At 35.8% G+C, this 15,827-nt stretch overlaps 1 protein-coding gene across 3 annotated transcripts in view; it reads right to left on the bottom strand.

Moving 5' to 3' along the window:
* SGCZ (sarcoglycan zeta) overlaps positions 1 to 15,827 on the bottom strand; it is a 385,242-nt gene that overhangs the window by 94,674 nt on the left and 274,741 nt on the right. For all 3 annotated transcript variants that reach the window (XM_012557395.1, XM_012557396.1, XM_023737235.1), the window contains one exon: positions 15,344 to 15,431. In XM_012557395.1, coding sequence (XP_012412849.1) covers positions 15,344 to 15,431 — 88 coding nt within the window. The remainder of the gene's footprint in view (positions 1 to 15,343; positions 15,432 to 15,827) is intronic.

The raw sequence follows: 15,827 nt of genomic DNA, 5'->3' as shown, positions 1-15,827 counted from the left end.
CTATATGGGTTTCTTTGAGCTTCCTGGATGGCCAGCTTTTCATTTTTCATGATATTGGGGAAGTTTTCTGTCGGCAGTTCTTCAATGATCCTCTCTGTGTTTTCTGTTTTCTCCCCCTGTTCTGGAACTCCAATCACTCGCAAATTTTTGCTTTTGATTGTATCCTACATAACTCTCAGGGTCTCTTCATTTTTCTTTGTTCTTTTTTCTGTGTTCTCCTGAAACAGAGTTGTATCCAAGTGTTTGTCTTCAATTCCACTGACCCTGTCTTCCATTTCAAATCTGCTTTTCAGCCCTTCTATGACACCGTCCATTTCTGAAATCTTGTTGTTTCTCTTTTGGATTTATAATTGTTGTCTTTGTATAATTTCTAGTTGTGAATTTCTTTTGGCATTTTGTACTCATTATTGTCCTAAATTCTTCCAATTTTTTGTCTGTATTTTCTATGAATTTGTATATTTTTTCCTCATTTTTGTCTGCTTTTTGCTTCAGCTCCTGGAGAATTCTGATATTAGAGATTTGAATTCCCTATCAGGTAGTTCTAGTGACTTTTCTTCCACTGGAAAGTCATCTGGTATTTTATTTTGGATGCCTACTGGAACCATCCTGTCTTGTTTTTGTAAATGTTTTGATATTTTCTGCTGTCTTCACGGCATTCAGTAGTTATTTTTCTCATTTATTGATTGTAGATTTCTTTGTTTTGTCTTTTTCTTTTTTTTTATTTGGCTGTGTCTGAGCAGGTGGGCTGTGTGTTCTTTGGTGTTTGCTTGTCTGTGGGCACGTTACTTATTGCCTCCTTCTCCAATTTTTAGGGTCAGTCGCTCAGATATTGCATGGCAGGGCAGGTCTAGCTGAAGAGGAGTTACTGGGACTGGTTGTTTGTGGCACTTACATCAGCCACCAGGGCGGGTTGGTAATCATTGCAAGGCAGGTTCCAGTAGGCCGTGCTTGTGCTGCTTGGTGGTGTGATGTTAAGTGCATGGTTCAGGTAGGCAGGATGTAGTGGGGAGACTGTTATGTGTTGAGCTAAGATGGGTACGGGAGAGAGGCAAATAACCAGTTGTTTTGTCTCCCGCTGGAAGCTCCGTTAAGCTACTTTCTCGTACCCCCTATTTTCTGGTCTCCAATAGGAGTCCAAGATGGCGGATCTGCACTCATTAGCTGATAGGGGACCTCTGCATGAATCTCTCCTCGCTCTCCATTCTCTGTCAGTTTTCTCACTCCATTTGGTGCTTGGCTGAGTTCTTTATCTCTTCATTTGATGTTGTAGGGTTTCAGGATTGTTGTTGTCTCTGTTCGGCTTAGTTTTTCAGATCTTTGCTGTGGAGGGATGGCGTGGTGCTTCTGCCTAGAGCACCATTTTGCCGGAAGTCCTATTTCTACCTTTTTTAAATCACTTTTATTATGCCTGTTACACAGAAATAAAGAAAAGGTAATAGAAAACAAGATCGATTGATGCCCTCACATTAACAAAAAAAAAAAAAAAGCTTTTATTTTGTTAACATAAAAATTGTATAGTGGCTGGGGGCAAGTTGCATGACAAAAAAGAGAATGGATGGAGGCCAGAAAACCCATTGAAGATCATAGTCATCATTAAATGACTTGTAATGCCATATGATATTATTTGTTTGAAACACCAAATTCTATTTTCAAAACTGTTATTGTTACTGACCGTGTGACCCTACTAACATTTTCCTTGATCCATTAAATATTATCCCCATAAAGAAAATTACTTGGTGTATTTTGAAAAGGAAAATTTGCTGTTTATCATTTTCTGTGCTCAGCCAGTGTCCCCATGAACTTCTTTTTGACACTAAATCAGCCTTGCAGCAATTCTTCCTCTTATATCCTCAGTGCATTCTTCTTTGAAACTACTTACTTCTAAGAACCATCAGCTTTATTCAGTGGGCTCGGTTTAATTTTCAGCAGTTTTACATTGTTTATATTCATCTCTTTACCTTTGTTAACATGTGATTTAACAGGAGAATACCACATATAATTTCTATTTTATCTGAGCTTTAAGTAGACTATACAAAAGAAATGGTGACCTATTTAGTGTTTCTCTTGAAAAGTTAAGGTCTATTCTAAATGACTGAGTAATTATGGGTGAAAAAACAGAAGGACGAGGTGATTTTGAAGGGAAACTTTCTTTTCATTAAGTTAAAAAAAAAAAAAGCTCTACAAATGCAAAATATTTAACAGTCAAGAAATCAAACGATGTATTGCATCGGGCAAATCTGCTGCAAAGACTCCTTTAAGCTTTTAAAAAGCTAAGATGCTGCTTTGATAACTAATGTGCTCCTGACCCTAGCCATGGTCTTTTCAATCACCTCATATGCATGTGAATATTGGATAATGGGAAGGGAAGACAGAATAAAAAATAATGCATTCAAACTGTGGTGTTGGCAAAAATATTGAACATATTGTGGACTGCCTAAAGAATGAATAAATCAGTTTTAGAAGAAAAACAGCCAGAATAATCTTTAGATGTGAGGATGGTGAGACTTTATCTTGCTTACTTTGGACTTGCCGCTATGAAAGACCAATTGCTAGAAAAGGACATCATGCTTAGTAAAGTAGAGGGCCAAATAAAATGAGGGAAACTCTTTATGGGATGGACTGACACAATAGCCACAACAAGGGACTCAAACATTCCAATGATCATGAAGATGGTATAGGACCAAGCAACGTTTTGTTCTGTAATATAGAGGGAGAGGGTTGTCATGAGTTGGACGCAACTGAATGGCAACTAAAAACAACAACACATGTTGAGGCAGAGCTAGATTAATAGTGAATTTCTTGAAAGTACTAAGTAGTAGATTCATGTTGAGTTTGAGATAATGGTAGTTTATTTAGGTAGATATAGTCAATGAACACTTGAATTACTGTGCTTGAAGAAAGAGAGAAACAGATAAAGGGATAGGTTTCAGAGTTGTCCACCTACACGGAAAATGCCAAAGGAGCATACAAGATGAGTTCATCAGATAAAGAAGTTTACATTAAATAGTTTGGACAAGCTCTAGTGGTTGTAAGTAATATTATTTTCAGTGTGGTCAGCTGGAAAATTTTTGCAAATAATTTTATCAACCTTAAGATTGAAAAAGAAATAAGATTAATTTGAATCACTTATGATCAACAAGGACAAGCTGGATATTTAATAAAACTGATAAGAATCTTGGCAGCAAATTACTATTTATATACATTTCAAGATACATGAGAAAGAAAAGTGGTTAGACATGTACCACAAACTTTATCAAAAGTTCCTAAAGTCCATTAACAAGATCTATGTGATCACAAGGTAAGTTCTAGAAGTGATGGTGGTTCAAGAAAAAGTGACAATTCAGAGAAAATATAATCACAGTTGAAAAACAACAAATGAAAACCTACAACAAACACAACATCAATGAAGGGAACGTGGGCATTATCCAAGAAATCTAATGATCTAGAATATGAATAGTATGAAAGCAATCATATTTCAAAAAGTGGAAAATAAGGAGCAAATCCAATCAAGACCAAGTATAAAATAGTGACATAAGTTTCTCAGATTAAACTTATGAAAGCTAAGAAAAAAAGTTAAAGATAATTCTATCACATATTTTATTTAGGGGCTACTGTGTCTCAACTTGGAGCCCTGTTGGCACAGTGATTAAGCCCTCAGCTGCTAACTGAAAAGTCTGCAGTTCAAACCCACCAGCCACTCCATGGGAGAAAGATGTGGCAGTCTGCTTCTATAAAGATTACAGTCTTGGAAACCCTGTGGGATTCTTCTACTCTGTCCCATAGGGATGCTATGAGTCAGAATCAACTGGACGGAAATGGCTTTGGTTTTGTCCTTGTCAAGTGGAGTCCCTGGGTGGTGCAAATGTTAACGTGCTCACAGCTAACCAATAGATTGGTGGTTCGAGTCCACCCAGAGGTGCCTTTGAAGAAAGGCCTGGCATTCTATTTCTGAAAAATCAGCCATGAAAACTCTAGAGAGCACAGTTCTACTCTGACACACGTGGGGGTCACCATGAGTTAGAATCAACTCCAGGACACCTAGAATCAAGTATGCTTATAACACCATACCTCAAGTGCAGTGGTTCCTTAAATGGGTTGCAATGAAAACTTAGTGTTCAGAGTCCTGATAAGAATTATACATGAAAAATACTTGCATTCTGTAAGTTTGGTAAATACCTAAATGGATGAGAAGAGTTTATGACTGATTTTTATTTTATAGTTTATATTAACATACAGCAAATTTGATTTTGTGGTATATGAATTTTAACACATATATATTATTTTATAACCACCACCACCATCAAAATACAGAACAATTTCACCATTCCAGAAAGCTCCTTTATGCTGTTCTTTTCTAGATGAACCTTCACCCCATGCTACCCCTGGAAACCACTGCCCTCTCTCACTATAGTTCTGTCTTTTCAAGAAAGTCACATAAATGCAATTATACAGTATATAACATATGAACGTTTATTCGTCCACCTGTTTAAGAACATTTGAATTGATTCCAGTTTTTGACAATTATGAGCAGAGCTGCTATAAACATTTGCATAAAGACTGTTGACTAAACATACGTGTTCTTTTAGCCTGGGATAACACCCAAGAGTGGGATTGTTGGGCCATAAATGAGCATATGTCGACTTTATAAGAAACAGGCAAACTGTTTTCCAAAGTGACTGTGCCACTTTGTATTCTCAGCAGCAACAGTGTAGAAGAGTTCCAGTTGCTCCACATTCTCTCCAGCACCCGATATCGCCAGCATCTTTTATTCTAGTCATTATAATTTTATGGTTTATGATTTCTCAGGTCTTTTTAATATGAAAATGTGTATAGTTTTTTAAGTGTGTGATATTGAAGGCTTTATTCCTGAGATACTTTTAATTACAATACTCCAGTGGAGTTCATGTTGCTGATAAATTTACTGATTCAGTTAAAAATAGCTTATAAATTAAGTGAGTAATGAATCTGCAGGTCAGGATAGTAGGCGACCCAATCACCAAGTGCTCAGGAAGCAGAGATACAGGGAAAGAAGGCTAATTCTCTCAGAACATTCATTTCCTGCCTCCCCCCGCCCCACAAAAAAATATGTACAGTTGGTGGTTGAATTACTTTTAACAATCTTAGTAGAATCATAAAATATGGTAAAAGTAATGTAAAATTTGAAATGGCTGAGGAATTTAAGTTGTCAAAGATTTCATTCTATTGGGATCAACAATAACTGCCCACAGAAGAATCAGTGAAGAAATTAAAGGATGTATTGCATTGGGCAAATATGTTGCAAAAGACCTTTTACAGAGCAACAATACTGGAAATGAGATTTTTTTTTTTTTCCTAAATATCGTGATTTGAGAATAGGTAGATTCTAGATATTATGTCTTGGAAGAAGTACAGTCAGAATGCTCCTTAGAAGCAAGGATGGCAAGACTTTCTCTCGTGCACTTTGGACATGTTATCAGGCAGGACCAAACCCTGAAGAAGGACATCATGCTTGGTGAAGTAGAGGGTCAGTGAAAAAGAGAAAGAACCCCAACGAGATGGACTGACACAGTGGCTGCAATGATGGGCTCAAGCGTAGCAATTATTGTGAGGATGGCACAGGACCGGGCAATGTTGCATTCTGTTGTGCATAGGGTCGCTATGAGTCGGAACTGACTCGATGGCACCTCACAACAACAGATATTATGAGATCTTAACTTGTTCTAATTCCAGAAAGAGAGGAGTAAAGGAGGGTAGAATATTAATTACGAATTAAACCATGGCTCTGTGGGCATTTGGAAAACAGCACAGCAGACTTGTGAACTCATAATGGGAAGATTCAAAACAAGCCATGCCAGAATGAACTAATGTTCCTTTTTTCATTGCGTTACTGGGTAATGACGGATGAAGGGGCTGTATAGGACTAGATATTCTTGAGATAAGACAAATATATGAAAAATATCTAGAGATAATAGTGTAGAAAAGATAGTGAAGTAGTTGCTAGTACAATTAAGTGACGTTAGAGTTGGTTATTTTAACTAAAGAATACTATGTAAGGGATTGATGACAAGCTTGAGGTAGTTTTAAGAATTTGTGTTAATACTGTTTTCTCATCAGGAGGAGTATATTGTCAGGATTTTAATAACTACAATAAATACTTGGAAATGGAATTGTTACGGTTCATTTTCCCTCTATGTGTAATTTTTTGTTCCCACTCTGCTTTCTTTTTCTACTGTTTGCAGTATTTGACTTGGAATTTCTCCAAAACTACCCATAGGAGTAGACATCAAATCCAAAGTGAAAATTAAGAGAAAAAAGTTAATGTCGTTAATGGAGCTAGACCATTTTAAGTAATGGGCCCCCCACAGTTTTTCTCCCTCTACCCCCTGACCAGGCAATTAGTCCTGGTCTTTAATAGTCTGGGCTTGGCTGTGGCATCATTTAGAGTCCCTGATAATGAAGTAAACAATCTTCAGCGTACATATGTATCCCTAAATTTTATTTAGCTTCCTACCTCCAGATGTTTTTGGATAATTAGTCCTGTAACCTTACACTTGTGAACATTATGCGCCATTAGTCAAATTTCCAAAGGCAAGTTCTTATTAAGGCTGATACACAATTGCATGTTCAATAACTCAATTATATATGGAACTCAAAGCACCTGCAATTCTGAGGTCCCACAAAGGAAATCTCATTAAAAACAAAGCTTGGTTAAGTGTATAAGCTACAGACTCATTAATTTCAGATAAGTTACGTAGCTATAATTTCTAATTAAATACCTAAAATAGGAAGTCCAAAGCCATTACGTTTTTCTATTTTGTTTTCTTCATTCTACAGTTATCCTTAGATGAGGTCTGTAATTATCATTTTTATTTTATTATAATCTTTTTAATAGTAAAATTAAAGAACTCAGCTATTTTCATAGCACACTTTGAATAGCCTTAGATAATCATAGGATTAATAAAATAATTGTTCATCTGTTTAATGCTTTCCTTGGTATTGTAAACTTAGAAATAATTAGTTCTTGCATTATATTTATGTAAAAAATGTATTATTTCTTTTTATCAACTTATAAAGAGATGAACTGGCTTAGGTGGTGCTCAGATGGATAAGTGTGATACTTTCATATTTTTAAAAAGAGCCATCATTTCTCATTTTATCCTATCACATCATTTTCTAAAATAGTCAACACTAGGTTTACTTCTTCAATGACTTAAGACATTACTACCAAAGGGCAAATTTCGTAACACACATATTTTGCCTGGAAAGAAAGAAAGTTTAAAGAGGTATTTCTATCATTCAAAGCATTACCAACCCCTGACATATGGGTATAGTTTATCTCAGCAGATTAGCCACCAGTGGCCTTGAGAAGTGGGGACAAACACCTTGCAGGAATTGTCTTTAGGGCCATAACACACAGAACTGGTAAGTGGAGTTGACCTGGTAGAACCCCAATGAGTAATTCCAGGTAAGGGCATAGGGTTCCTGGACAGAGAAGGAGGACAGAGGCTAGCAAAGGTTGGAAATGACTAACACAACCATCTACATCAGGTTTGGGCCTAGGTCTTCCAGGAGAAACGATTCCTAATATTCCTTGATTCTGCACTTCTATCTTTACAAATACTTGAGAACTTAATGAAATATTTGTGACAATCCATTGTTTTCTTAGTAATAACAAACTGTAACTGACTCTAGTGTAAAGATTCAGGCTGTTAAAACAATAATAAGAAATACTCCACTACTATAACTTTTCAAAATACACATTAACGTCTTTCCGTCAAAGACATTGTGATTTTCATCACATCTGAATTACACAGATTGAGGGTCCTGATTTCTAAGAGTACCATCCTTCTCGTTATATCATAGGCATCTACTTCAACTTCCAGTTTTCCCAAACTGATTAATATTAACAACGAGCTCTGCAAATCAACAATATATTTAATCATTTAAAAATACTTATGATATTAAACCTAAGTGTTTTGTTGATCCATGCTGTAAGATTTGCACAGCCTATTCTGCATAAAAATATTCATTCTTATTAAGTTATCCCAAACCATTACAGCATTCTTTAAGCTAAGGAAAAAAAAAAAAAAGAGTCCGTGACAAAATCCATAAATTTGGTATGTAAGAGTAATCTATAACCTTCTACTTTTTATATGTCCTACACCATCTGCAGTCAATTAAGCAAATCCCAGGTGTTCACAGTAATTGCTTTCACACAAGATTGCATGTCACTTTAGGGGTCTTTAAATATTTATTACAAAACCCTCATCTACATTTTTTTCCTTTCATTTGGGGACAAAACATGCTGATGTGTAGTACTGACAAAAATAAGCTGATGGGACTTCTTGAAACATTCTGTAGATTAAATTTCATTTAAAAAATATTTTGAAGCAAAATTTTGATGAAAAATAAAAACATTACAAAAACGCTGATTTAGTCATGCTTACTTACCTTCCTTATTTTAAACCTGAGAGCAAAAATAGGTATCTATCATGTATGGCTAAGATGTCGAAGAATCAAATCGGGTTTCGTTTTGCCAGGACTAGTGAATATTGGAGAATGTAATGGACCAGAAGATTCGAGACCTAATTTCTTACTAAAAGTGAGTAGTTTCTCATTAAAAGTGAGTAGTTTCTCATTAAAAGTGAGTAGTTTCTCACTTTTAGATATAGGCTGGAAGGAACAATGGAGGCCATTCAGCATAACTGCCTTATTTCACAGATAAGGAAAGTAAAACCTGTATGCTTGGTCAAGTGTCCAGGATTATTTACACATATAACTAATCCAAATCATAATCACTACCATATTCATAACCAGAACTGCACCTATACTAACCAGTAAACCAGCTCTGTCAAGTCAACTCTGACTCATGGCAACCTCATGTGTGTCAGAGTAGAACTACGCTCCTCAAAGTTTTCAATGGTTGATTTTTTGGAAATAAATCACCAGAACTTTCTTTTGAGGAGACTCTGAGCAGACCTGAACTTCCAACCTTTGGTTAGCAGCCAAGAGCCTTAAGTGTTTCTACCACCCAGAGACTCATTCATTTTTCACATCAGCTCTATGAGGTGGATGCTCATGTTATCCCCAGGGAAATCCAGAGAGGATGCCCAGAGAGGAAAAGTCACTTGCATGAGGTCACATAGCTGGGAAGTGGCAGATCTGGAATTATCTGGCTCCAGAATCCATGCTATTAACCATTAAAATATACTTCCTTCCTAAAACTAGATTCTGAGAAATCTTTATTTCCAGGTGAAAATGTTCATTTATAACATTTTGCTATATAAACCATATGATTAGCCCCATAATATTGTCAGCAGTGAAAATCCATCATTCCTGTGTTTTAAAAAACAATTGTCCTGGAATGTATGTTCTGAGTTTCTTTGTCGTTTTTCAACTTCTCTTAATTAGTTGGTAACCCAACTGCCCTTCTAGCAAGCATGTTATGTGTCTAATATTGTGAAATCTTTGAATACGTGAATCAGCCTAAATTGTGGAACATTAGAAATTGAAAATGTTCACTTGGTAAGCAAAAACCTAGTGGACATCGTCACATATTAAATTCTTAATGGTAACATAGTTTCCTTTGTAATTATGTGATTTTACTCAGTGTTTGCATGACTGAGATTTTATTTTGCCACGGTAGGTGGCTAGTAAATATTTTTTGGAAAGCTTCCAGACTCAAACAATCTCTGGGGACATGTTGCATGAAATAAAGCCTGGATGTCTCAATGAATCCTGTCCGTGTGCAATAGCAGACTCAGAACTATTTCTCTAAAAGCAGTCCTGGCTTTGCTTCCTGATACTTTCCTTACGCCAATTGCGGGGAAGTAAATATGTTTGTGTGTGTGTGTGTGTGTGTGAGTGTCTTTGTTTTTTACTAAAGGATATCAGTTTTATTACCAGTTCACTTTATTTCTGAAATGAAAAGATCCAGCTGTAATTGCCAACGTTTTGCACTCTCACTGCATCTGACCGTTGGCAAACCCTGGTGAAAGGCGGCATCATTAAAAAAAAAAAAAAAAAAATCCAAACCCGCTGCCTTCGAGTTGATTCTGACTCAGTGCGACTCTCTTGTAAATGTTGCAGCAATGCCATTTACCGAATGTTTAAAAGACAAACCTATTATCTCTGACAGGTAAGTCTAGGTTTTTATCCCTGAATTAGGTTGGAGTAACAAACATGTTATCATGTTTCTTGGGCCCCCCACTAAATTATTTTATCTAATTATACTTTGTTGGAAACCCTGGTGGTGTAGTGGTTAAGAGTTCGGCTGCTAACCTAAAGGGTGGCAGTTCAAATCCACCAGGTGCTCCTTGGAAGCTCTATGGAGCAGTTCTACTCTGTCCTATAGGGTCGATACGAGTAGGAATCCACTGGACGGCAACGGATTTTATCGTTTTAAACCTTCTGACCATGCTCTCAGCTTTCTTCAAAGTATTTCAGCACAGCTTTGTGCGACCTAATGCTTCTTTGATATAGAGTTGTTGAAAATAGTTCACACTGGATAGTCCACTTTCCTTTCTATTCGGTGTGCGTGGTTTCAGTAGATGTGATTTTCCACCAGAATCTCCTATATGTTCTCCAAAAACATCATTGGATCATGTCATTGGTCATATTTCCCTTTACTTTTGCTACCAGAAAATCAAAGTAGAATGTGTAATCGACTTGGTCACTCACTCTATGGGATACAAACAGCTTTCATGTGAATAAAAATATATCCTAATAGAAACATTTTTATTTGTTTATCTCCTTATATAATCACTGTATTTAAAAAATAAGTATTTCCTCAAGTGGATCATGTTATTAGTGCATTTTAACTAAAGAAAACAAATAAAAATATTTTCCTCAAGATCCTGGTTGTTTTTGTTGCTGTTAGCTACTATTGAATTGATTCAGACTGATGGCAACCGCACGGGGCACAGTAGAACTGCTCCATGGGGTTTTCAAGACCTTTTGGAAACAGATAACCAGGCCTGTCTTCCAAGGCATGTCTGCGTGAGCTCGAACTGCCAGCCTTTTGGCTAGCAGTCCAGCACTTAACTGTGTACCCCACCCAGGGACTCCCAAAGAATCCTAAAGCTTAATTTTTCAGATTTTTCTTATCAGTAAGTTTTCTCTTGTAATATATTTAATTTTTAGGCTTGGAACTGACAGACAGCCCTGAAAGGGTCAAGCAACCACACAGACCCCTTTCTCTGGCACATCTGCCTCTCACTTCCCCAGTCCTTGCCTTTGGCTTGCTCATAAATCCCCCTGGGAATGAAGGCAAGGATCTCAGACCTCAGAAGAAACCAGAGTCAGCTCTGGCTGCAGAAGCATCGGAACTGTTTTCATTGGACTGTATTGTTTAATCCTCAAAATGTGAACCATCAAGAGAAAACTAGTACTAAAATATCACTTTGTTTTAATTGCTTCTAAATTATATTCTTTCTTATTACCATAGAGTCATGACTACAGACGTTGAGGAATTGCTGAAGCAAGACAGAAAGCATGAGGCGTTATGGGTTGTAATTAAGGTTTTTATATAATTTGGATATGTCACTGATTTTTGATAGATGGAAATGAGAATATCAAAAATGAGAAAATGATTCTGACAATAACATCTAGCAGTTCCTAAGGGTTAATTCAGTCAGTAATTCAGTCTCCCAAATGTATTGAGCATTAAACAAGAAGGATTATGATGACATATGAGATCCCATTTGAAGCAAAAGATTTTGGTCTTATTAAGCACACTCACTTTAAAAGTTAAAAATTCAGAGTGATGACACTCCAATTTTTTAACACCCGATTAGCCTTGACGTTTTACTGGCATAATGACATAGATGTGGCATAGTGGAACTTCCTGTCATGTTAAGACAGAGGACCACATACCATGCTCTGATACTTACTCAGAAGTCATTGTTTTTTGACTGAAATTTAAATGAGAAGCCTATCTTAAACAAACAAAAAGAAACCTATCTCTACCTTTTAGGATTATTCTTTGTTTACCTTTTCAGTTTATCCTTCTATTTTTACCCTCTAGCTTTAGACTGGAAATGCTGGTGGCGTGGTGGTTAAGAGCTACAGCTGCTAACTAAAAGGTCAGCAATTTGAATCCACTAGCTGCTCCTCAGAAACTGTATGGAGCAGTTCTACTCTGTCCTATGGGGTTGCTTTGAGTTGGAATTGACTCGATGGCAGGGGGTTTGGTTTTTGTTTAGCTTTAGACTGATGACAGAGGCAGAAGAAAGAAAAAAAAATACTGTTAATTTTTAGTCAATGCTTGAAGTAAAATATATTTTACAGCTTAAGAAGAAAAAGCAATATATAACTTAATTCCTTAACCAAGTTGCCTAAGTGCTGTTAAAGGAAAATTTCATAGAAATCAACAATTATAAATGTCAAACTCCTTATAAACCCAAACCAAATCCATTGCCATTGAGTTGATTCTGACTCATAGCAGCCCTATAGGACAGAGTAGAGCTGCCCCATAGGGTTTCCAAGGAGCAGCTGGTGGATTTGAACTGCCAACTAGTTAGCAGCCAAGATCTTAACCACCGAGCCACCAGGGTACTTTAAATCTATTCTATTAAAGATCAATGCCATATTATTGATAAGTAACATCTAACAATTTTTATGATAATATGGGGAAGATCATTATTTTTTAGAGAATCAACATAGCATTAATACCAAGATTAGTGTTATGAACAAAAAGTCTATATCAAAACTTCATCATGATATCTCCTTTGCACTGCCCTGAAGAAATAATTTTCATTCTGTATGTCACATTTTAACAGTCTCCTAAGAGAATAAGAAAAGCTTCATGAAGATGGTGCATAATTTATATATTTTATCCATTTTATTTGATGTAAATTTTATCATTAATAATACAACACGCCACCATCACATATCAATAAATAAAGTAAAATTATTTTTGTCACCTATATAAAAAAAGGGGAGCCCTGGCGGTGCAGTGGTAAAGCACTCGGCTGCTAACTGAAAGATCACCTGTTCACCCACCAGTGACTCCGAGGGAGAAAGATGTGACTGTTCGACTTGGAAACCCTATGGGGCAGTTCTAGTCTGTCCTGTAAGGTTGCTATGAGTAGGAATTGACTGGACCTCAATGGTTTGTTTTTGTTGTTGTTGTTATATATATATATATATATATGTACATATAAAGATATTCTCTGCTAACAAACAGAGCATTTACAGATCAAGAACAGTCGTTTTGACCTAGAGAATGATTTTGAGACTTGTTTAGAAAAGTTCTTGCTTTTTCTTCAGAGTTTGACCTCTTGGAATCTTGTACTTTCTTTAACAACTTCCCAACTACAATTTCATTCTTCTCTTTCAGCTGTATTCTAAGAAGAGAACTTCGGAGGAAGAAATCTTGAGTACGTTAATCTCTTCCAATGATATGAAGGTCAGGAAAAATTAGAGTCTTGGATTTCATGGGTGAATTTGGATAAGATGTGATTAAATTTAATATGAAGTCTGAAACTCTGTAAGTATACAATATTTATCTGATTTAATTTTTTTACCCAAAGTCTAAAAATATTTAGATTTAGTTTTGATCGTGCTTGAGTTGGCGTATGTATAAAATACTTTCTTTGCATTCTTGAATTAGAAATAATATGGTTTCAGATTCCCAGAATTAATCTGGATTTAGAATCAACTGGCTGGGTCTGCCTAGTCTCTAAATTACACATATCCCCATAAATTAAATTTCTAGGAAATTAGTCTTATAAAAAAAGAGAAGGGCAGGGTACAAGGGGGATAGATATTTGCTTTGTTGAAGCCTTGTTCAGAAAAATCATACAAATAACTATCCATAGGGGAGATTTTACTTTCCTGTTATACTCCTCTGAATATCAGGGAAAAATTCAGTCTGTCACATTGGTAAAATTGATCATAGGTTTCTAACAGCAATTGATAGATTTGGGAGTAGAAATTAGAATTACATTGCTTAGAAAATGAAGAATAACAATGTATTTTTCATAAATATTGGTCCATTTTCTGGTAGTACATTTAAAAAATATTACAACTAGTATCATTCCTATACTATAATCATGACTATGCCTTTAATCAAGGACAAAAAAAGAAAAAAGAAGTTTAAAACATTATTTTATGCCAATACAATTAAAATTAGAGTCTTTAAGAATGAAGGCTATTTGTCTACATTTTGGAATTCCCCTACATCTCTTCAAATTCTGCCCAAAGGTAATTTTATCATGGCATAATTGCAACAATTTTTACACACATCTGATACACTCTCAGTGATGTGTTTTGTACCACACCTTTGCAAAAATAATCCAACATACATACTCTAACTGCTATCCCAGAGATACCTGGATAGAAATTCCTTATGAACTACTCACACAGTAGCCATCTACATTTAATGTACGTAATCCACTAATTACAATCACCATCATCTAACTAATAGCAACAGCTTTCATATATTACTTGTCTACACATTCTACTTTGATTTTCTGGTAGCCAATGTAAAGGGAAATATGACCAATGACATGATCTAATGATGTTTTTGGAGAACATGTAGGAGATTCTGGTGGGAAATCACATCTTCTGAAACCACGCACACTGAATCGAAAGGAAAGTGGATTATCCAGTGTGAACTATTTTCAACAACTCTATATCTAAAGAAGCATTACGTTGCACAAAGCTGTGGTGAAACTCTTTGAAGAAAGGTGAGAGCATGGTAACAAAGTTTAAAACCATAAAACCCGTTGCCGTCCAGTGGATTCCTACTCGTATCGATTTGAACTGTTAACCGTTTGGTTAGCAGCTGTAGCACGTAACCAGTATGCCACTAGGGTTTCCAATAGTTTATATCTATAACTTCTGAAACCTATAAACCTTAAAATATAGATCATTTCAACAGCAAATTGATAATTAATTGATACCTGTTATTAATTATACTCAAATTTTTGTCTATATTAGTTCATACAGGTAAATAAATACTATAAATATTACTAGAAAACCAATACCCTAAAACAGCAGATACATAGACCTCATAATGTTATGTCATTCCACATGTTTGTTTAAGTCTAGTTAGTATAATTCAATATACACTGTGGAAACATTCATTAGGTAGACGGTGGATTTCATAATTCAAGAGTAATGAACAGCAAAATAAATGCCACTTGGGCTCCTGATAACACATTGACAAGAGTAATAACCACCAAATGGAACCATGACCTGTCTTACTACAGATCAAATTATGAGCAAGATAATTGGCTGTAATAGGATGTCTAGTTATATAAATTAGAGAGGTGACACACTTTTACTTTTCCCAGTTTAAACATCCACAGAGATTTACATGAAGGTAAGATTTGAACAACCTTTACCCACAAACACTTACCTACTGTCAGCTGTCCAGTTAACTGCCCCATGTGATTTCTTGCATTCACTGTTACATTCCTGTCAGACTGTAAGACCAGTGGACTATCCTGGGAAACATGTATAAAATAAATAAATAGAAATATTATCAAAACTTAATATATATAATTATACTGTATTTGGGTATTACCAAAATTATGTTCTTTTGTTTTATATTAGGCAATTATGTTAACACCCCAAACATTGACTGAAAAATATAAAAATAAGGGTGGCTCATAATAACTGCTTGACAAAATAGGAAAGTTTCTATTTTGATAAAAGGCATTAACTCTTGAATGTAAGCATTTCCAACTCTACTGACTGCTATATGTGAAAGGTGTAGTAACTCATATCCTTCCCATCTCCCAATGGCATATATGCCTGTTTATGCAGATACTTTAGACGCTATCCAAATGGGGAAGTCGCTTTTTAAGTTTAACTTCCTCAAACATGCCTCTCTTGTTCCA

This window comes from Trichechus manatus, unplaced genomic scaffold, assembly GCF_000243295.1.
Source record: "Trichechus manatus latirostris isolate Lorelei unplaced genomic scaffold, TriManLat1.0 scaffold00099, whole genome shotgun sequence".
Taxonomy (NCBI): Eukaryota; Metazoa; Chordata; class Mammalia; order Sirenia; family Trichechidae; genus Trichechus; species Trichechus manatus.
Note: the sequence above shows the minus strand (reverse complement) of the source record. Positions and strands in the feature narration are given on the sequence as shown.